This window comes from Syzygium oleosum, unplaced genomic scaffold (genome assembly GCF_021117445.2).
Source record: "Syzygium oleosum isolate NSW1041296 unplaced genomic scaffold, Sole_v2.1 Sole_v2.20, whole genome shotgun sequence".
In the NCBI taxonomy this organism is placed as follows: Eukaryota; Viridiplantae; Streptophyta; class Magnoliopsida; order Myrtales; family Myrtaceae; genus Syzygium; species Syzygium oleosum.
Genome location: NW_026607504.1, coordinates 3,600,739 through 3,623,325, shown reverse-complemented (window position 1 = coordinate 3,623,325; position 22,587 = coordinate 3,600,739). Strand labels below are relative to the sequence as shown.

The 22,587-nt window shown below is 41.2% G+C and overlaps 3 protein-coding genes and 1 long non-coding RNA gene across 4 annotated transcripts; 2 read left to right on the top strand and 2 right to left on the bottom strand.

The window, feature by feature from the left end:
• The first annotated feature begins 90 nt into the window (after positions 1-90).
• LOC115683632 (uncharacterized) lies at positions 91-2,610 on the top strand. Its single transcript, XM_056320304.1, has 2 exons — positions 91-2,177; positions 2,247-2,610. The coding sequence occupies exons 1-2, from the start codon at positions 595-597 to the stop codon at positions 2,446-2,448; spliced, it is 1,785 nt and encodes a 594-aa protein (XP_056176279.1). The 5' UTR covers positions 91-594; the 3' UTR covers positions 2,449-2,610.
• A 7,716-nt stretch (positions 2,611-10,326) lies between these two features.
• LOC115683613 (uncharacterized) lies at positions 10,327-12,848 on the top strand. The gene is made up of 2 exons (XM_056320200.1): positions 10,327-11,509; positions 11,636-12,848. The coding sequence occupies exons 1-2, from the start codon at positions 10,484-10,486 to the stop codon at positions 12,680-12,682; spliced, it is 2,073 nt and encodes a 690-aa protein (XP_056176175.1). The 5' UTR covers positions 10,327-10,483; the 3' UTR covers positions 12,683-12,848.
• A 3,578-nt stretch (positions 12,849-16,426) lies between these two features.
• Positions 16,427-22,464, bottom strand: LOC115683718 (protein PHLOEM PROTEIN 2-LIKE A1-like). The gene is made up of 3 exons (XM_030608308.2): positions 22,265-22,464; positions 21,600-21,703; positions 16,427-17,017 (listed from the first exon to the last, which is right to left on the bottom strand). The coding sequence occupies exons 1-3, from the start codon at positions 22,415-22,417 to the stop codon at positions 16,642-16,644; spliced, it is 633 nt and encodes a 210-aa protein (XP_030464168.2). The 5' UTR covers positions 22,418-22,464; the 3' UTR covers positions 16,427-16,641.
• Positions 18,039-19,499, bottom strand: LOC130140586 (uncharacterized). The gene is made up of 2 exons (XR_008818556.1): positions 18,513-19,499; positions 18,039-18,312 (listed from the first exon to the last, which is right to left on the bottom strand). It is a non-coding gene; the product is annotated as an uncharacterized LOC130140586 (long non-coding RNA).
• Positions 22,465-22,587: the final 123 nt, after the last annotated feature.

The following is a 22,587-nucleotide window of genomic DNA, read 5'->3' as shown; positions in this document are numbered from 1 at the left end:
GGTACTGCTTTTTTGTTGTTGTAATGTTATGCAGGGTAAATAAGTGCTGCTGTCCATGATCACTATATCAATTTATTGGTTATAAATTTTGGCCGTTCTGAGCATGTCGTTGAGGTAAATTCACAGCTGCTGTGTTGCCTTGCTTTGTCCTCTCCAATTATAATCCTAAGTTCGATCGCTCTTTGAGACGGCGCCCCATCGTTGCGCCTTTGGGTGCCGACATCGAGTTCAGCCATGGGATTTTCACTGGTCCCCCAAAATGCTCGTGAACTGTGGAAGGAGTGGGAGCTGCGGTTCCTCGTCCTCCTCAGCTTGTTCCTCCAATTGACCCTTGCGACTCAGGGCAGCCGGAGGAAATCCATGTACAAGTACTGGATCCAAGTCGTAGTCTGGACAACGTATCTATCGGCCGACTCCATCGCGACCCTCACGCTCGGCGTCCTCTCGAACCGTCTGGCCAACATCAAGGAAGCGAAGGGGATGATCGATCCGAAGAGCCAGATCACAGCGTTGTGGGCACCGTTCCTTCTCCTCCACTTGGGCGGGCCCGACACAATCACCATTCACCGCATATGCCCTGGAGGACAATGAGCTATGGCTGAGGCAGTTGGCACGGCTTTGCGTCCAGGTGGGACTAGCTTGTTACATTTACTTCCTGGCCTTGTCGGGGACAACACTGTCGATATTAGCGGCTGGCATGATCCTGGTGGGGTTCATCAAATATGCAGAGAGGACATGGTGTTTTTGTACTTGGCAAGCAAAGATCGATTTCGAGATTCGATGTTTTCGCTTCCCGATTTTCGTCCCATATACCCCAGGATAATGGAGCAGTACACTCTGAAGACAGAGGAGGGTTACCGAGTCAGCATTGACGAGGTCACGGAGGTTCCGGTTCCGGAGGATCTCTCATTGAAGATCAGTCAAGCCGGCGACGAAGAGAAAGCCACGACCCTGGTCAAAGCCTATGAGTTGTTCAAGATCTTCAAGCTTCTCTTCATGGGCCTTATTCTCAACTCTGGCGACCTGGAGGCCAGTAAGCGCATGTTCAAGAACCCTGGCGCCATGGACTCAGCTATGGCTTTTGGGATTGTGGAGATCGAGCGCGGGTTCATGTACGATCTGCTGTACACCAAGGCACTGTTGCTGAACCGTGCTTGGGGCATCATTCGTTGGGTCATTAACCTCTCGGTGCCGTGTGCCGTGTTGGTATTCTTCTCCTTACAGGATAGGAAGGATTACCCCAAAGTTGACATATGTATCACCTTCTTGCTGGTAACTGTGGCTATTCTTTTAGAGATTTACTCGGTTCTTCTCGCAATTTCATCCGATTGGGTTGACCACTGGCGGCTTCAGAGACCCAGGGGATCCACAATTTCATCTGCCGTGGCTTTTCTCCGGATCTGCCCACACAAAAGATGGTCGAATTCCGTGGCCCAGTTCAGCCTCTTGGGATTATCTTTGCGGAAAAGAAACGGGATCTTCCGCAAGTGTCCGTGCCTCGCAAAGTTAGAAGAGAAGTTGGAGAAGAACTTCTGCATCGATTACAAAGTGTTCAAGACCAACATAAAAGAATGGATCTTAGGTCACATGAGGGCTACGATAAACGATCTGGAAAGGAAAGACGGATTGAAAATTGGGTTGACGGGTCTTAAGCTGGAGGCCAGCGAAGTACTGAAGAGGTCCAACAACGTTCACCTGAACTGGAGTGTGGAAGGTATGGAGTTCGACCAGAGCATCCTCATCTGGCACATTGCTACTGAGCTCTGCCACTACAAGGACCACGGCAAGAGGCAGGACCAAATCTCGGACGACGTCACAAACTACAAGATGTGTAAGTTGGTCTCACGATACATGCTCTATCTTTTAGTACTCCATCCTTCCATGTTGCCAACAGGGATAGGGGTGCTCCGATATGAAGATACTTCGGTCGACGCTCAGAAGTTCTTTGAGGACAAGCTAGCGGTGTCGTCAAAGAAAGAAAACAACATCATCTCATCGAATGTCAAGAAGTGGGTGAAGAAATTATTCAAGAAAGAGGAACATGCCCACCCCGGTGCTCAATGCTGCAAGAGGGCGCACAAGTCAACAGAGTCGCGTGATCTATGTGAAGTCTGCCATCTTCTGCTCCAACTGGGAACTAAGCTGCCCACCAGGAAAATAGGCGGTGGCAAAAACAGGTCGGTGCTGTTTGATGCATGCCATCTCGCATACCAGTTGAATGAAATCGAGTTGAAAAACTTCGGCAGGAAATGGGACTTGATCGGCAAAGTCTGGGCGAAGTTCTTGATATACGCGGCTTGCCAGAGCAATAGCTCCAAACACCGCGAGAGCCTGAGCAGAGGAGGAGAGCTTCTCAGCCACGTTTGGCTTCTCATGGCGCATCTCGGCATAGCGGACCCGGTACAAACTTCCGAAGCACAATGCATTACCAAACTGATCCTGAACTAAAAACTTTCAGGTGGAACGTGTCCCTTGGTTAACCTACAGTTGTTGTTTGAGTAAGATAAAATAAGTTAAGCTCATCATCTTGAGATGGTGAGGGAGTTATTTCAATATATGTTGTACTTGAGGAGTCAGGAAATAATGAAACTGTGAATCGGTTGTTCTTCACCAGAGGCATTACCCTGAAGCCAGCCAAATTGGGACGGAGAATTCGAGTCCCTCAAAGTGGTTTGTAACTTTAGGCATATCAGCACAGAAATTAGCCACTCCTCAAAAGTGTCAAGTAACTTTTCATGTTGATTTGCTTAGCAACTCCTTAGCAACTCCTTAACGTAATTGATTTTCACCCCGGTTTTTACAATTTTAATTTGGGAAAGCGAGTATGTATCTATATGCAAGACCGGGACTGGTAATTTTTTTAGAGCGATTCGTAAGTTGGAATTAAAAAAGAGTAAGTTTTAACCTATCATAAATTCGTCGCTAGCTTGTCTACGTGGTTAATAACATTTTACTTAGAAAAATCCAGTTCGGGCCAGTTTTTCCCTATTTAACACTTCTAGTTATGACTTTCTCCAAAAAGTTTAAAAATAAAAAAAATATTTTGAGTTTTGAAACATAATGAAAAACTCGCTCTAAATGGTTAGACCTGACAATATTGAATACTTTGAAAAGTTTCAAGTGTTTCATAACATATAAAAATCAAAATATGAGCGTCGCAAAATTCATGGAAAATTAAGAAGTACCTCTTTATTCCTTAAAGTGGCTAGTACATCTCACATTCAAATTTTAAACGGTTTGATTTTCTCTATCTTTTTTTATCTCCACAATATTATGCAGCAACTTCTCCGTCTACACTTATATTTTTTAGGGTTAATACCACAAATAACCCCAAACTGATATATCTATAACAAATTTATCTCAAATTAATTTTTTAACCATCAAAAGCCCCAAACTGATACATTTATGACAAATTTAAATTTTACAGTCAAATTACTGAATTGAATGACATGTAACAATTGACAGGTGTATTAGTTTGGGATTTTACTCTCTGTTTATCACATGTGTACTGGTTTGTAGTTGTTCGTAGTATTAATACAATCCAAAGGAAACTAATGGAGGGTAAATTTGTTAAAAATGTACTAGTTTAGAATTTTTTGTTGTAAAAAAATTAGTTTGAATTATATTTGTTAAAGGTGTACCAGTTTGGAGGTCCACATATAAAATGATTGGTTGACAATTGGAACAAAAAGAAAATGGCTCGAGGCTGTGAACCCATGTTAAGGGATAGTCGATGCAAAAGCTGAATTTGCTACGTGTGGAGAAGAAAAACATGTACATGATAGTCATTGAAATTACATATTTAGTTACCGTTTGTTTCGCAGAAAATAAATAGTTTAAAAAATATTTTTCTGAAGATGACGGCTCGTATCGCTTACAAAAATGGATGAAAAAAAAATTAAAATATCACCTATGAAAATGTTTAGATATACATTATTGTCAATAATGAAACATTTTTCGTTAACTAATTATTTCAAATGATATAAACGACCAATAAAGAAAGCACGCTCGGAATGTTCTGATTTGATGCTATTTGATTGTGCAGATGGTGTGGAAATAGCAATTAAGCTTGATTTTTTTTGTCGAAAGAAAATTATATTAATCACTCAAAAGAATACATGAGAAGTACATAGATTTCATGGCAAATCAAAGCAAAGTCCAAAATACTGCAAAACAAAGGCAAATCTAGAAAACAAAGAGGATGAGCAAGGAACGAGTAGGGTTAAGCATATGTTTGCTCCGGAAGAACAATTTGTAAAGTCAAATAATTCGCGGTCTATCACTAGATCTTAAATCTTCATCATTGATGAGCACACATCGGAAATTCCTTCTCCAATGACTACGGCGTTCCCAGTTAGCGATGCACATCTAGGTTTGGCTTCCTCTACGCCATCGCCGTATGGAGACAACAAAAACAGGTTGAACGAACATAAATCTAATATTTGGGAGAGCAAATCTTCGTGGTTCAACTAGATACTAGAGCTCCCGCGATCACCATTGAAGCTGGTGCAAGAAGGTTTGGGGTAGAAGAAGAAACCACTCCACTTAATTTAGATGAGAAATCGCTCCACTTGAGGGGTAGAAGAAGGAACCGCTCCACTTGGGAGTTGATTTTAAGGAGAACACTTTAGACTTTGGGGTTATGTGTTGCGATCACTTCTGGATGGCGACGCTCCGAGCTACAACCTGCGATCACTAGCGAAGAGAAAATATATTCTAATTTTTAAAACTTGCCATCTTAAAAGAGTCATCCAAGAATACAAGTTGCGAACACTTCTAGTGGGTGAGACTCCGAGTCTACAACTTGTGATCACTTGTAGAGACTATTATATAAACTCACCATCTTAAAAGAGTCGCATGAGGCTACAAGCTGTGAATACTTCCGGAGGGTAAGACTCCGAGGTTACAACCTATGATCACTTGCAAAGACTATGATATAAACCCACCATCCTAAACGAGTCATATGAGGCTACAAGCGGCGAACACTTCCGGATGGTGAGACTCCGAGGTTACCACCGTGATCACTTGCAGAGAATATATCAAAACAAATGCCTTGGTGGCATTGGCATTCTTGGTGCAATCAATATAACAATATCATCAAATTCGCAATTGAGTTAATATCATGCAAAAATTCCGAGATCGCATGGGTAAGTCAAACGGAATGTGTCAAATAACGTGCAACTAGTAGCAAAAGCGTGCTCGGCACAATCAATACAAGAAAGCATCAAGCTAAATTGATCTAATTTTGGAAAATTTTGAATGTCATTCATTATCATGAAATTGTCAACCAGTTTTGGTAAATGCCATCAATTATCAAATTCCTTTGGAAAAGAATTATCGACAGGATAATCTTGACATGTTTAAAGGTTTTGTTAGAAATGCCAAATGAAAGCACCTTAGTCGGAAATGTCTTTTCACAATCTCTCAAAGAATAGGCTTTTGATCCCATCTGTGGGAATTCAATCTAATCGCTGAAGCTGAAATTTTCGTATTACTTATTTATATTCTTCATACTTATTTATTTTTTCAAGCTGAAATTTTCACACACAAAAAATAAAATGGTGGCTCGTTGGGAAGGCCCAGCAGCCCATTTTTTTCCCTCCAGCAAGCTTAGGCACTTGCTGTAGCGGGGAAAAGTACCAAAAAAAGTAAAAAAACCTATTACATTGGTACCAATTCAGTCTTAAATCTTTCAATTGGATTAATTTAGTCTTAAACCTTTTTGCATTAGCCGTAAATCGCTGACATGGACGCCGGCGGTCTTAGTGGCATTGGCCAGCTCTGATGTAGACAAATTTTATAATAGGACCCGACGCCCTCGCCTGTGGCTGGCGAGGGCACGGGGGCCCTCACGCAGACCAAGCGAGGGTCGCCGACCCTTGTCTGTGGCCGACAATGGTCAGTCGGCGACTTTGCCGGCCAATAGTTTCTAGAAAAAGAAAAAAGAAAGAAAAGAAAAGAGAAAAAAAAGAAAAAAAATTAAAAAATCTGAAAAAAATTATTAAAAAATTATAAATTTTGTCCGTGTCAGTACTAGCCGTGCCATGTAGGACTGCTAGTGTCTATGTAAGTGATTTCCGGCCTAAATTGACTCGATGGACTGAATTGGTATCAATACAAAAATGTTTACAAATAAATTGGTCTAATTGAAAGGTTTAGGATTAAATTGATACAAATGTAATAGGTTTATGACTTTTTTGGTACTTTTCCTGCCGAAGCGTGCAAGTTTGGGCCCTACAGTGCCTCTAAAAGTTAGGCTCGAGCCCCACCAAGTATACCTAATAAGTAGGTTTGCCAAGGGGAAAAGTACAAAAAAAGTCTTAAACCTATTGTATTAGTATTAATTCAATCCTAAACCTTTTAATTGGATTAATTTAGTCTTAAACCTTTTTACATTGGTACCAATTAAGTCCATCCGGCCATTTTAGGCCGGAAATTGCTGAAGTGGATGCCATCCGTCCCGCTGGTTCTTTATCGAAAACCCATTTATATCAACGCTTAAATCGGAGCGAGTACGGGTCCAAAACGTGGACCAACTTGCCTTGACATTTTAAAATAACTTTAAAATAATTTTTCAAATTTTTTTTTGCTTTTTTATTTTATTTTCCTTTTCTTTATTTCTTCTCTTTTCTTTTTTTTTCTTTTCTTCCTCTTCCCTATGCCATCTTCCTCCACGATGATCGAGACAGAGGCCAAGGGCCGGATGCCCTCGCCGGCCACATGAGGAGGACCTTGGCAAGGTCTGTGCCCGAGCTTTATAAGCTGGCAAGATAATAGACAAACGGGCCCGTGCCCTTGCCGGATGGTCCGGCAAATCCGGGCCACCTTGTGAGAATGAGGCCTGGCCATCCTCCCTTTTTGAATTTCTACGATCATTGAGCGGACATGCCTTTGTCTCCGTGGCCTTTCTGGTCTGGCCTCTTTTTTTTTTTTTGCTTTGTCTCAACATGGTCTCCCTTCTTTTCAAATCCTTTTTTTTTTTTTTCATTTCTTTTTCTTTTTTTTTTTTTTTTTTTATGGCGGCTTTGCCCTTGCCAGGGGCTAGGCCTCCGCGGTTTTTTTCCCTGTTATTCTTGCCGCGCTTGTAGCCCTTAGGCCAGTTCCTACATGTGCTGACCGGTGAGGGTGCCCTCGCCCTTGCCGGCGGCCTTCGCCAATCATCGTGGAGGTTGGCGGCTAGCAGAGGGAAGAGGAAGGAAAGAAAACAAGAAAAAAAAGAAAAGGGAAAATAAAAGAAAAAATTAATTAAAAAAATTCGAAAAGTTATTTTAAAATGTTCATTCTAACGTTGGTCGTGCCACGTAGAATGGGTGGCGTCTACGTAAGCGATTTCCAGCCTAAATTGACCGGATGGACTGAATTGGTACTAATGTAAAAATGTTTAAGACTAAATTGGTCCACTTAAAATGTTTAAGACTGAATTGGTACAAATGTAATAAGTTTATAACTTTTTTGGTACTTTTCTCGTCTACCAAGTGATAGCACATTGCTTCCACACAGGTGTGATAACTTCCTAGTCCAGGGAGATACCCTTACCCTTCAATAACCCTTTCGTTTTCTTATGAATTTTTCGGAGATAAAATCAAGGATTCATATAATATGCTCCCAGCTGGATGTTCTGAATCTCATGATTTACTCATAACCAGAATAATATCCCGAGATCGCTACTTTCGGCTTTCGAATTTGGGTATAAATTCAACTTACTGACTAATTTGAGCCATCGTGCGATACAAGACGGTTTGAATTTTGATAAACACTAGTTAACACACCATAAAGTATGTGGTTTTTGAATAGGGGAATACATCAGATACCTACCTCTCGAGTTCCAAAATTGCGAATTGGTTTAAGCTCCGAGTGATTAGCGGGTCTTGTTTGCCACACTGGGTGATTAGTTGTTGTAAATAATAAAAGTTGAATGTAGTGAATTGAATACTGTCTATCAACTCACCGCTCAATCTTTGAAAACGCCTAATGATACACGTGATCTCTCGCAACCGCATTCATAGGACCGATACGATCATCTCGATTTTGCATGTAAAGAGGTAACATGTCTCTGCATGTGGACATCCTTAGTTGCAAGGTCAAAGATATAGTTCACCCACTAACATAACGTAGGAGAGAGAAAACATAAAAAAAATGATACGTCAGTATTTTCTATTAGCCAAATCGACGGAGTTAACGAGAGGACTTAATTGCATAAATTTGATAAGTTTTAAGTCTTAATGGCACTTTTTAGAAATTTGAGGAGTCAATTGCACTTGCGCAACAAGTTTTAGAACTTATGGCATCACTATAAGTTAAATATTTATAAAATTACCAAAGTGAATTCTTCTAGGTTCTAATTTGCGTTGCGCTTAATTTTACAAAATTGTATACCGCTACCTTGGATTTTCTTCCTTTTATCTTGTCCTTTACAGATTGCATAATAAATAATGTATGGTATGTGTCGTGACCCTCACGCAAGGTGCACCGATTAGGAGTTGATTAATGGATTACTAAGTTTACACCTTGCTCGGGCTCCTTCAAGCTCATACCAATTCACAACTTAGGTTCAATATTTAACATGCAAATCATTTTATTTTGGAATCACGATTAATCAGTTTATGGTGGGTTGATTGGAAAATGAAGTAAAGTATTGAGAGATTTATTTTACTTTTACGAACCAAAGATTAAATGGATTCGGGAACTTAATTAGACTAGATTTCTCTAATGCCCTATCGTTACATTTTCTCTCCGTTAGTTTCGGAGAGTAAATTTGTCATAGGTATACCAGTTTGGAGTTTTTGGTAATCAAAAAATTAGTTTGGTGTAAATTTATCATGGGCGTACCAGTTTGGGATTTTTCGTGGTATTAACCCAATTTTTTATGCCATGAATCCTAAATGATTGGCCAAAATTTAGGTGCCAACGGTATGAAGGGTGAGAGGCTTATTTTGCTTGTCTTATGATGTATAAATGGATATTTTTTTTTTGTGTGGGGATTGGGGGAAGGAGTTAGAAAATGCTTGGACCGGGATAAAGCGTATGCATATCTCTGGTCACAACAAAGACCGTTTTCCCACCACCACTAGTTATTTCAGACAATTTGAAAACTTAAGATTGGCCCTCGTGCACGCGCTACCTGAGTGTACGATTACTTTCGCGTCCTTCCTTCGAGAGTGAATAGATGAAGGATAACTATATTGACTGGCGAAGGATTATGTAGGATTAATCGATCGATCAAAGAAGATGCGGGCGCACGTCGTACGTGCGTATATGTTCATTTTCGCGTCCTTTGAGAGTGAATAGATGAAGGATCAACATATTGCCTCAGAAACGACTGCGTAGGATTATTTGGTTAATCAAAGAAGACGTGACCTTCTCTTATTAGAAATAAAGAGATAGATAGATGCCATATGTGCTGCTAACCTCTCGGGGAAATGAATATGAACAGTCGATTATGTAAAAGGCAAAAGGCCGGGATTTGGGACCAACCATTGCCTTGCTGGATTTCAATTAACAAGACTAAAGCAAAACAACTAAATAAGTGGATATTTTGCAATATGATAGATTGATGTTTGCAGCAACTTATGGAAGATAAAGCAAAGAGATGAACGTACAGATGATCGAAGAAGAGCAGTGGAGTGGCAGAAGGTGGATAGTTACAAGTTTCGGTTTTGAGTAGCGTTTTCTGTGTGGAAGAAGGTAAAATTGCACTTTTTTAGTTCTACTGGTTTCGCCTTTTTTGAAAGGAAGCAACCTACTACAACGAAAAAAATAATAATTATGGACTCTCAGATTCCACTCATATGGAGATGGTGCCCAAGGATATGATACTATGCTGCCTGGGAATCGAAGCAATCAACTCAATGCATCGGAGTTGCTTCAACTTAGAGTGAGCATTTATCCACTCTTTTGGCTTTTTTGCTTGTCTTTACTTGTTATCGCAACCCACGCAGGTGATTTCGATATTCCACATGAACCACGTTGGGCTGGTGGGGCATGCCAAACAAAGTGTTAAGATGACAACGATTTGAGCGAAGTTTATAGGATTCGAAATCTTGAGAAGTGATTGAGAAACCAAACTTTAACTGCAGGCCTATATTCCGATCTTCTCAATTAAAGCATATTATACTCATGCTAGTATGAATGCCGAAACTTGATTTTGTCGCTTTACTTCCCCCTCGGGCAAATGCAGAGAATTGCTTCACAATTATGCATCCAAAAGTGGTGTGGCGAGTACTGTGCCGCGGCTGTTTCCAAAAAGCGCACTGCTTTATTCGTTCCCGTAATGTTGTGCAGGGTACATAGTGCTTCTGTATCTGATTCCTTTTTCAAGTTATTGGTTATAAAGAGTGGCCGGTCTGAGGATGTTGCTGAGGTAAATTCGAGGCTAATGCTGTTTTGCTTTGCTTTGTCCTCTCCATTTATAATCCTAAGTTTGACCGCTCTTTGAGACGGTGCCCGATCGTTGTGCCCTTCGGTGCCCACATCGAGCTCAACCATGGGATTTTCGCTGGTCCCCCAAAACGCTCGTGAACTGTGGAAGGAGTGGGAGCTGCGGGTGCTCGTCCTCCTCAGCTTGTTCCTCCAATTGACCCTCGCGACTCAGGGCAGCCGGAGGAGATCCATGTACAAGTACTGGATCCAAGTCGTGGTCTGGACGACATACCTATCGGCTGACTCCATCGCGACCCTCACGCTCGGCGTCCTCTCGAACCGTCTAGCCAACATCAAGGAAGCGAAGGGGATGATCGATCCGAAGAGCCAGATCACAGCGTTCTGGGCACCGTTCCTTCTCCTCCACTTGGGCGGTCCCGACACAATCACCGCATATGCCCTGGAGGACAATGAGCTATGGCTGAGGCAGTTGGCACGGCTTTGCGTCCAGGTAGGACTAGCTTGTTACATTTACTTCATGGCCTTGTCGGGGACAACACTATCGATATTAGCAGCTGGTATGAGCCTGGTGGGGTTCATCAAATATGCAGAGAGAACATGGTGTCTGTACTTTGCAAGCGAAGGTCGACTTCGAGATTCGATGCTTTCGCTTCCCGATTTTGGTCCCATATACCCCAGGATAATGGAGCAGTACACTCTGAAGAAAGAGGAGGGTTACCGAGTCGGCATTGATGAGGTCACGGAGGTTCTGGCTCCGGAGGATCTCTCAGTTAACAGCAGTCAAGCCATTGACGAAGAGAAAGCCACGACTCTGGTCAAAGCCTATGAGTTGTTCAAGATCTTCAAGCTTCTCTTCGTGGGCCTTATCCTCAACTTTGGCGACCTGGAGGCCAGTAAGCGCATGTTCATGAACCGAAACATGGATTCCACGATGGCTTTTGGGATCGTGGAGATCGAGCTCGGGTTCATGTACGATCTGCTCTACACCAAGGCACTGTTGCTGAACCGTGCTTGGGGCACCATTCGTTGGGTCATTAACCTCTCGGTGCCGTGTGCCGTGCTGGTATTCTTCTCCTTACAGGATAGGAAGGATTACCCCAAAGTTGACGTCTGTATCACCTTCTTGCTGGTAAGTGTGGCGATACTTTTAGAGATGTACTCGGTTCTTCTCGCAATTTCATCCGATTGGGTTGACCACTGGCGGCTTCAGAGACCTGAGGCATCCACAATGTCATCTGCCGTGGCTTTTCTCCAGATCTGCCCGAGCAAAAGATGGTCGAATTCCGTGGCCCAGTTCAGCCTCTTGGGATTATCTATCAGGAAAAGAAACAGGATCTTCCACAAGTGTCCGAGGCTCGCAAAGTTAAATGAGAAGTTGGAGAAGAACTTCCACATCGATTACAAAGTGTTCAAGACCAACATGAAAGAATGGATCTTAGGTCACATGAGGGATACGGTCGATTATCTGGCACAGAACAGATCGAACGGCGGGTTGACGAGTCTTAAGATGGAGGCTAGCGATGTACTGAAGACGTCAAATAACGTTCACCTGAACTGGAGTGTGAAAGAGATAGAGTTCGACCAGAGCGTCCTCATCTGGCACATAGCCACTGAGCTCTGCCACTACAATGACCATGACAAGAGGCAGAACCATAGCTCGGAAGACGTCACGAACTACAAGATGAGTAAGTTGGTCTCTCGGTACATGCTCTATCTTTTAGTACTGCATCCTTCTATGTTGCCAACAGGGATAGGGGTGCTCCGATATGAAGATACTTCGGTCGACGCTCAGAAGTTCTTTGAGGACAAGCTAGCGGTATTGTCAAAGAAAGAAACCATCACCATCTCATCGATTGTCAAGAAGTGGGTGATGAATTTATTCAAGAAAGAGGAACATGTCCACACCAACGTCAAAAGCTGCAACAAGGCGCACAAGTCAACAGAGTCCCGCGATCTATGCGAAGTCTGCCATCATCTGCTCCAAGTTGCAACTCAGCTGCCCGCCAAGAAAATAAGCCGTGGCCAAAGCAGGTCGGTGCTGTTTGATGCGTGCCATCTCGCATCCCAGTTGAACAAAATCGAGTCGAGGGACTTCGGCAGGAAATGGTACTTGATCGGCAAGGTCTGGGCGAAGTTTCTGATATACGCGGCTAGCCAGAGCAAAGGCAACGAACACTCCGAGAGCCTGAGCAGAGGAGGAGAGCTGCTCAGCCATGTTTGGCTTCTAATGGCACATCTCGGCGTAGCGGAGCCAGTGCAAACTTCCGAAGCACAGTGCATTACCAAACTGATCGTGAACTAGAACTTTCAGGTGGAAAGTGTTTCTTTGGTTAATCTACTGTTGTTGTTTGAGTAGGATAAAAGAAGTTAAGCTCATCATCTTGAGATGGTGAGGGAGTTGTTTCCATATTTGATGTGCTTGAGGAGTGGGGAAATAATGAAACTGTGTGTATCAGTGGTTGTGAACCCAGTTTGGGGTTTTTCACCCGGTTTTTACACTTTTAACTTTGGGAAAGATTCTACCAAATAAAAAAAAAAAACTTTGGGAAAGCTAGTATGTATTTATTTGCGAGATCAGGCCTGGTAATTTTTTTAGAGTGATTCGTAAATTTCAATTTAAAAAAAGAAAGAGCAACTTTTAACCTATCATAAATTAGTAGCTAGCTTGTATATGTGCTTAATGACATTTTACTTAGAAGAATCCAGTTTAGGGCTGGTTTTTGCCTTTTTATCACTTCTAGTTATGACTTTCTTTAAAAAAATTAAAAAATGTAAAAAATTATTTTAAGTTCCTAAAAAATAATGAAAAACTCGCTATACATGGTTCCGCGTGATAATATTTGAATACCTTGGAAAGTTTCAAGTTTTTCATAATATATAAAATTCAAAATTTGAGCACCGCAAAATTCATGGAAAATTAAAAGTAACTCTTTATTCCTTAAATTGGTTAGCAAATCTCACACTCTAATTTTAGACGGTTTGATTTTCTCTGTCTTTCTGTTTATCTCCACAATATCATGCAGCAACTTCTCCTTCTCCACATATTTTAAAGGTAAGTTATGGCTCTCGCAACTGACATTTCCTTGCTAATTAATTCTCATTTTACGAAATTTTAATACAACGATTGTTTATAATCCATGGCCTTGATGGCCACGAGCTAAGGTGCCCTTGCCTCGCCCTCTGCCGAGCCTGCGGACACTATCACGAGGCGTGGCCAAAGGTGAGGCCTTCGCGGCCCTCGTCCATTGGCCAGGGAGCTCCGGCGACCCTCGTTGGCCACGGTGCAAAAAAAAAAGGAAAAGAAGGAAGGAAAAGAAAGAAACAAATAATTCGAAAAGATTATTTAAAAATGTTCACGTCAGCGTCGGTTGTGCCACGTAAGATGGCCGGCGTGCACGTCAGAGATTTCCGGCCAAAATTGGCCATATGGACTTAATTGGCAAAACGTGAAAATGTTTAGAACTGTATTAACATAATTAAAGGATTTGTAATTGAATTGGCACAAATATAATAGGTTTAGGACTTTTTTTTGGTAATTATCCCCTCAATTCCCGACCCCGCGCCATCAAGCCTTTTTGTTGTAGCAGTCCAACTCGCCACTGTATTGACGAGCCCGGATCACCCACCGTCCAAGTAGCTTTTTGCCGTGAGGCAAAGTCCAGCGAGCTTTTTTCGTGCAGGTTTCCTGACGTTCACTGGTTGGTGATTCAATCTCGTCACCATGAATAGTGCCCAACGCAGCCTTGCCTCCTCCTCCTCGCCGGTGTACCTCACCACCGGCCCTCACCACTTGCCAGTCGTGCGCCTTCCACCGTCTCTGAGCCCGCCGCAGCCGGTCCGTTTTGGAAAGAAAGTCCTGCTTAAACCAAATTCAATATGTCTATTTCATTGCCTAATTTGCAACTATCGAATCTAACATGATTTCCCATAGATTTTCAAGCATTATCCAATTAGGGGATTTTATGTATAAAAATCATTATAATCACTAATTGAACCGAGAGACTTCTAAATCATTTTTTTGACTATCTTGATTTTTCATGTTGAGTGTTGATGAATATTGCATTGTGGGTTTGATACATTTCATATTTCTTTTAATTTGATGCGCTTTCTTATGTTGAAATACAAAAAAAAAAAGAAAAAGAAATTGCCCTACATTAGGATAGAGTAGTTTCTTATTTAGAATTGCATGTTTAGGAAGTATGTGATAATTTAGCAAATTTTCCAAGTTCGAATAGGATTCAATAAATTAATTCCCAGTTTAAATTAGATAATCTCACACTTTCAATAGTTTTTATATCTTGAATTTAGAAGAAAATCAAACAAAAAAAAAAACATGTGCATATCATATATAGTTGCCACGTCATCTAGCCATGTCATTGTGCCATGTCATCACGTTTGCCACGTCATCGCCATGTCACATTTTTCATGTCATTTATATATTGCATGTTTAAGTTCATTGAATTTAAATTGCATGCTGTGTTAGAATAGTTCATTTTTCTTTGCTTATCATCAGAATTAGGTTATATAGATTGCATATTACATGTCGTGTTTAATTATTAGCATATATAAATTTTGATTGTTTCTCATACATTGAATATAGTTTAACTTTAATTTTAAAAGAAAAACCCCAAAAAAAAGTTAATTAGAATTACGTTAATTATCTAGAAATCGTGTTAGGCTAGGCATTGCATTTTTAACCAACACTTTGCATATATTTGGAAATTGATCTTAATAAGGTTGTGCTTTGCTTGCGTAAGGTATTTAAGTTCTTGCCCTATTCTAGCAATTTACTTATTTCTTTGGTTTATTGAGTGTTAGATTATTGATTGCGTACTCGCATGATCATTCTTGTATGTTGGTGGTTTAGGCTTAAAATTAACGAAGACTGCTTGCAAAATATTTTAATAAAATAAAGAGAAAAGGTACTGAAAGTATGTTGGATTAATCTAATATAATCAAGTCCTCGAATCTATTGAATCTCTAGTTTATAGAAAAAAATAATGTTCCCACACTATACTTGGATACTAATTGATCCATAATAGATTAGTGGCGACTCCTAATTGAATTGCATGTTAAAATCAATTCGAAAGTTGCGATTGGTAGGGCTTGGAAGAGTCCATGCTAAGTCTTTGAGCGTAGTAGTCTATTAGTTTTCCCTTGGGCGATTCACCTCTGAGAAGGTCGCGACATTATTAATATTTTCTAATTACTGAATTACCGACGAGAAAGTTACCTTTAAGAATAGGTCATATATTTTATGATACTTTGGTAACTAGCTCAAACAAACGTCGGTAAACAATGAGAAAGATTAATGAGATTTAGTATCCTAAGTCAACAGATAGTTCCCATCACCATAGAATAATCTTCACGACAGTGCATCGGTGAAATGCCCAGAAAAGCAAAAGAAACCGCACACCCCAACGCTTCCCATCCTTCAAAAGCCAGTAATCCACTGGCTTAATCTCACTCACAGAAGTACCTGCATAACTATATTCTAAGACAGACATCATCCCAGTGTTTCTCGTTAACTTCATTCTCCTTTATTGCCCATATGTTTTCTTTTTCTCAGCTTCATCCCAGATTTTTGTTTCAGGGGAGAACTGAGTTAAGTTGGCCATCTGGACGATTCATCCCTCACAGTAGAACAAAATTCTGCTTTTTCCGAAGTAGGCTGGTTGTGGTTCGAGCTGCAGCCCGCCCGCTCGACGCTTTCGACCTCGTTTCTCCCTAACCGTGCACGAAATTAGCGGCTTTCGAACCGTAGCTCAACAATGGATCAACATATACACCCGGTTCTGTCAAAATATACCTGACGAATTCGCACGGTGTTTCTTGACAACTATCGATCCAAACATTATCGCTTTCTTCTTTCTTTTTACCTCTTTCCTTATGATACTAAATGTGAAGTGCATAATTAAATACGCAAATGACTTTTACATATTAAAAATGGAAAAGTTCAAATCAAATTATGTTCGAGTTACAGTTTGATTTACTTCTTATGAACGGTCAGTAATCTAAAATAGACAGCCAGATAGACAGATAGACAAATAAGTATCATAGATCAGCGGACGGGGTCCGGAAATAGAAAGACATTAGTACACACGACACGAGTGATCGAGTTTTCCTTTATTTATTACTAGCTAACAAAAGCGCGCACGAAGTAGTCATGCGCGACCGTACGCACTTATCACTATAGTCACTTCCATGAAGGCAATTCCTCCGCAATTGCTCCTTATTGCATATATAACTTGCTTGGCGAGATCACATGGTCTTGATCTGGACGGACTTGATGACGAGCCCTGCCCTCCACCTTCCGAACAGTTGCTCCATGGCGAATTCCATCTTGCCCACGTTCTGCGCCGTCATGTTGAACTGCCCGACCTCCAGTTCGTACCATGGATCGTTGTCTTGTAGTTTTTTTCCGGGCAACTCCGCCTGCCGCTCTTGGTAGGTACCGTCCGGGAGAGTCAGTCTCAGGTTCACCGACTGTCCGTTCATGGTGCTGTAGGGCGTGTTATCGATCCTCGTCCGAAACGAGACTTTGTACGGAACATTCGGCGAAAGATTCATCGTCCAGAACGACCCCCTGACTTCCAGCCACCTTGTCTTCACCACTTTTGCCATTTCGATGCCATCACTGGAGTAGTTTTTTTTATTCGAACGTTATTGATCAGGATAATTATTACGTCTACTGTTAGTACAATTATTTGTTTTTTACACATTCATCGTTGGATGGGTGACATGTAGATAAATACGGTCACATAACGATGAATGTGTAGAAAGTGCTTTATATCGACAGTAGACTCAAAAAAGTCTTTGCTAAAACTATTTAGAGATCGATATTAGACAAACTCTATATGTCGATGGTAAGCAGAAATCAAAAGTTAAAAGCATATTAAGAAACCAATATATAAACTTGACCGTTCCTTATTAATTAATTACCAGATTAATTAAATATTTTTTTTAAAAAACGACAACTCTTCTTGATTAATGGAGTCTAGTAGGTACTTGGTGAGAAGGTAACTCTGCAATTTTCCATACACTATTTTTCTTTGGTACGTGTAATCAACACTTTAGAAATCAAAGCATTCCATATTAAGTATGCTTTGCAAGTGTCTCGGGACACTTGTTAACAAAAACCAGTTTACTAATGATCCATATTAGTTAGACAAAAAAATCTATAAAAAAAATAAAATTGGATGCCATATTTATCATGAAATTATGAATTACTGGAACAAAAATGCAAGTAATAATACTTAAAAATGATAAATAGAAATAATGGCTAATAGGTCAGTATCCATCACTCCGTAATAATACAATGATATCTCATAGAATAATGGGTATTCTTAGAGAAGCTCAACGGGCTTTTCTTCCTATTTACCTCTTCAATCTCTTCTCCTCCTTTATCATTATTTTTAATATGGCTAACTATACAGACCTATTGACACCTAAATTTTGCCAAATTCATTTAAAGTTTAATTGTATAAAAAATTAGGGTTTAATTTTTAACCCCTAAACCAAAATATTTTCGTTAAAACTGGGGGGCATATAGACTTTAGGTGCATTTGCGTTAATAGGATCTATTAGAGCATAATCATAAAAAAAAATAAATTAAAAAACTTAATTAAATTAAATTTGAAAAATTAATTTTTACCAAAAAAAGAGAAGAAGAAGAAGGGCTTTTCGGGCCGGTTCAACCCGGTTCGAACGGACCGGATCAGCCGGTCCATTTTTTTTTTTCGTATTTTCCCACGCGGGCCGGCCACTTTTCCCCTTGGCCCGGCCCGCGACTGTTCACCTTCTTCCCCCTCAATGTGGCTAGTACGGGGGAGAAGAACAGAGCAGTCGGCAGGGGAAATGCAGGTCAGAGGAGCAGATGGTGCAAGGAGGTAGCATGATCCGCGAGTCGGGAGATCGGCCGGCCGCAGCAGGCTGACGGTGACAGGGGCCATGCGCGCCTGCTGGCTGGCCGGCCTTAAAACGGGGAACCGAGAGGGGGAGTTTCTGAGAAAAGGAGAGAGAGATCCCGGGAGAGAGTGAGGCCGAGAGCGTTGGAGAGCGAGATCTGAGTTGAACGATCCCCCGTCGGTGACCACCACGCCTCAACCGTGGTCGGCGAAGCTCCGACGCACCCCATTTCTCGGGGTAGGTCCCGGTCCCGAGCCGTTGTCGGGTTTTGTTTGGTGTGATTCGGGTCGATTTCCCTAGGATTTCGGCTCGGAGGCGTGCGAGGCGACCGGACGTAGTTCGATCTATCACTTTTGCCCCCGTTTGCCGCCGCCGAGCCGAAAAGGGAGTGCCGCAAACGGCCGCCCCTCCTTCCCCTGTTTCTGTTGCGTTCCCGTGTCTCGGGCTCACTGGCCGGAGCTCGCGGCCGTCCAGATCGCGCGAGTTCCGGCCCGTGACGCCTCGTGCTTGCTCTTGCTTCTCCGTGCATCTTGTGTCGATAATTTTGGTTCGTTTTGAGCCTCGATCGAGCCTAGAATCACTCGTTTTTGTAGCGAGCCCCAACTGTTCGATGTTATGCCTGAACCAAGCTTCTTGAATTTGTCTCTGTTCTGTTGCGTTTCTTGTGCTGGAACGCCGGATGGTCCCGGCCGGCCGCCGGTTGCCACGGCGGTGACGCGGGCAGAGGAGGCCCACAGATAGGGCGACGGTCCGGGCGTGACCGAGAGAGGAGGCAGCCAGCCGGTCCCTCGCCGGGATCTGGCTGGTTCTCGGCCGGCCCGCCTCTCGTCAAGGCTTAGACGGTCCCAGTCGGCCGTCGGTCGCCATGGCGGTGATCCGGACGGAGGACGCCCGCCACCCCTCGTCGGGGTGGCTACGCAGACGGGTTAGGCACCGGTCGCCGGCATTAGGGCTAGCCGCGAGCGTGAGGAGGAGGCGCGAGTCGGGTCGGCGATTGGTAGTCGGGTCGGTCGAGCGGGTCGTAACCGGGTAGGGTTTGGCTCTAGGATTTCGTTTAAGTGGGTCGGAATATGTATTGGGCCGGTATATTTAGGGCTTTGGGGTTTTATTTTCTTGTTGGGCACTGGGCTTTTGTTTTTTTAAAAATATTTCGGGCTGGGCCCTTTCCCCATTTTTTTTAAAAAATAATTTGCCAGACCGGGCTCAATAAATGAGCCCGATTCGGTTGTGGACCTGGGCCGGCACGCCCGGGTCAGTTCCCATCCGGGTCGGATGTGGAGATCCGACTTGGGTCTGTTTTTATATTATATTATTATTTTAATAATTAAAATATTTTTGAAAAAATTTTAAAAAATTATTAAAAAATTAAAAAAATTTCGAAAATCAAAAAATATTATTTGGCCTTTGGAATTGGCTTTTCTTGCCCTTTTGCGTGATTAGTGTCATGTTTGATTGCATGTTCCTTAATTCACACACTTTGAATTGCGCGTTTAATTTAACATTGCATGTGGTTAATTAGGCATGTTAGGTTCATGTATTGATTATTGCTTTCCTTAACTTAGTTAGGGATGGAATTTTGAGATTTCCAATTAGTGTGAACATGTCAGGCAGTGATTGAACAAGGTTAGGTACCGAAAGGGCATTAGTTGATTAATTAGTGCAATCAAGTCCCCGTACACATTGAATCTCCGGTTTGTAGAAATAAAGCATTTCTCCCATGCTTTACTTGGGTGTCTAATCGATCCACCAAAAAACTGATTAGTGGTGACTCCTAGATGAAATTGATTCGCATGTTAATAATTTAAACCTAAGTTGCGAATTGATATGGGCTTGGGAGAGCTCGAGCTAAGTTTAACTTAGTAATCCATTAGCTAAACCCTTGGGTTGCAAGACCGGTTCAGGGAGGTCGCGACAATATATATATATATATATATATATATATATATATATATATATATATATATATCTTTATTTATTTATTCATGAAAGACAAAATAGCATCTCTACTCTCTCCCGTATTTTTCCCAACCACCGTAAAGCCCAACACCCCTAGAAACCCATCATACTCTGTCCTTATTTTTCATCTCACTCAAAAAGAAAACATATAAAAATTATAATGAAAAGCAGAAAATATGAGAAAAGCTCAAGAATCTTATAATTTGATATAATTATAACTCGGTTAGGTTTGATCAATTAAGTAAAAAGGATAAAAGCGACGAGAAACTACAACTACAATATTATGACAAATACATTAAAGTTAATAGTACAAATAAAATTTATCAAGATTTCAGAGACTAAAATAGGTATTATTTTCTAATATTTGAGCAAGTCAAATCGGTCATAGTATATAATGAACTTACTAATGTTGATAGCAATATTTAAAGATGAAACTAAAATTTTATTCATTAAAAATATCTTGCGCTCTTAATTTAATTGGCTCATCGCGCCCATATGAAGGCAAAAATGAAAATTTAGATACCAAGACCGAGGAACGGTTCCTTCTTTTCTATGGTGGGATTTAGTCGAAGAGTTACAAATTTACCTCTACCTTGAAAGTACATATATAGGAAAAAAATAGGGAGACTTCAACACCATAATTTGTTTGGGTTTGAAATTGTCTAATCATATTATTCTGGGTTTGAATAAAGTAATGATTCAATGATTCGAGACTATAATCGATGTATTGCTTTCGTTTTTTGAGTTTACTATTCAAATTTTTTCGATGGTTACTTCTCGATTTATTCATAATATCGAAATATTTTGCAAATATTGAAGATTATAAGCGTGCGTAGCATGGGTACGAACACTAGTATACAAGTCAAAATCCATATCTCAAATTTGGTTGGTGAAATCACGTGGACATTTAACGTGTTCAAGTAGAACAAAAAATTTTATCTCGAGGAGGTGAAAAGAAATAACCCTAGCCATCTATCTATGTAGCACAAGAGGGTGAAACATCAACAACATTATACACAAAGAATAATTCCACGAATTACCAATTATAAGAAAGAAGATAAAGATCAATCTTTTTGTATACTTGCATTAATACCCTCAACCAAATTTCTGTCTCTTTCTATGGTTTCCCCCAATTTTTTTCCCAAAAGAAATCCCCGTAAAATGCCTTCCTTTATCTTTTTTATGTTCCCCTTTATCCGATGTCATTCATGCTATACCATAACATGAAAAATCCTAATTAGAGTCGTAGCGTAAGGCGAGGTGCACATTATGATAGAAAGATACATACAATATTTTTTTAGCGAAAAAAAAGAAAAAGATACGTACAATATTTTGTTCTGAGGATTCGAAAGTACCTGTCGGTCAACCATTGCCAATAGACAGGTCTATCGCTGTTGGTGATGTTGAGTCCCCTAGCATAGATTGCGAAGCAGTCATGTCCCTTGTCAACCCAATACCTCTGCCACAGACAGCGTTTCGAAATGTGAGCAGGGAAAGCATCTATCAGTGCGTGTGCGTAGGTCAAAGTAGAAGGAAGAGGAATTCGAAACGACATTTTTGAGTGATCGTACGATATATGTGTGTACACATGCGCATACTTGTGCGCAGTTAAAATTATCACTGAAACACAATATTGTTTTCTAGAGCAATGTTCGGAGCAAGTGAGAAAACGCTATTCGTGTAAAGACCTATCTCGTCCGACGGATAAAATATAATAAATTAGTTAAACATGAAGAGGAAGAGATGCCGATGCCATTGAGTACGAGTTTGAATCAATCGACGACCACATCTCTTTGACATGTAAATTACTTTACTCCATAACAAATGAAGAAAAAGGGACACGCACATGTATATACACGTATGTACGGACGTTCAAATGCAGAGAAGAATTTGTGCGTCTTTCTAATAGCGAGTCTCTGAACTTTTCCGCAAAAATGTATATACATGCACCTGTATATCTTTCATATATATCCATTATATGATTGAGAGATCGAGAGAGAGAGAGAGACAAAGGCCTTGCCTTCTTCTTGTCTTTGTAATCAACGCCAGCACTGAGAAGTTTATCGATCCTCTCCGGGTTGTTTTGGTACTCATTAGGATCGACGTCTTGGCCAGCTTCCATCAAGAAGCCGATCTGCCTGTACTTGCTCATCGCCCAAGATTGTTGTGCCATTTTGTTCTTCAGTAATGTTTGATGCCGATCAATCCATCAAGAGAGAGGGCTTCTATATATAGTACCGAATAGCACGCACTTATCAGGGTTAGTTCGGTCTTTTCTCTGTTCACGATGGGAATAATTATCCACCTTTCTTCCTTCCTTCTTTTCGTTTTCTCTTCTTTTTT

What these genes read in the sequence shown, in the direction of transcription:
- LOC115683613 (XM_056320200.1), top strand. Translation starts at nt 10,484, where the DNA reads ATGGGATTTTCGCTGGTCCCCCAAAACGCTCGTGAACTGTGGAAGGAG. An exon ending in TCTGTATCACCTTCTTGCTG is followed by an intron (nt 11,510 to 11,635) that starts GTAAGTGTGGCG and finishes GCTTTTCTCCAG; the next exon opens with ATCTGCCCGAGCAAAAGATG.
- LOC115683718 (XM_030608308.2), bottom strand. Translation starts at nt 22,417, where the DNA reads ATGGCACAACAATCTTGGGCGATGAGCAAGTACAGGCAGATCGGCTTC. An exon ending in ATTACAAAGACAAGAAGAAG is followed by an intron (nt 21,704 to 22,264) that starts GCAAGGCCTTTG and finishes TGTCTGTGGCAG; the next exon opens with AGGTATTGGGTTGACAAGGG. An exon ending in TGGCAATGGTTGACCGACAG is followed by an intron (nt 17,018 to 21,599) that starts GTACTTTCGAAT and finishes AAACTACTCCAG; the next exon opens with TGATGGCATCGAAATGGCAA.
- LOC115683632 (XM_056320304.1), top strand. Translation starts at nt 595, where the DNA reads ATGGCTGAGGCAGTTGGCACGGCTTTGCGTCCAGGTGGGACTAGCTTG. An exon ending in ATAGGCGGTGGCAAAAACAG is followed by an intron (nt 2,178 to 2,246) that starts GTCGGTGCTGTT and finishes AAACTTCGGCAG; the next exon opens with GAAATGGGACTTGATCGGCA.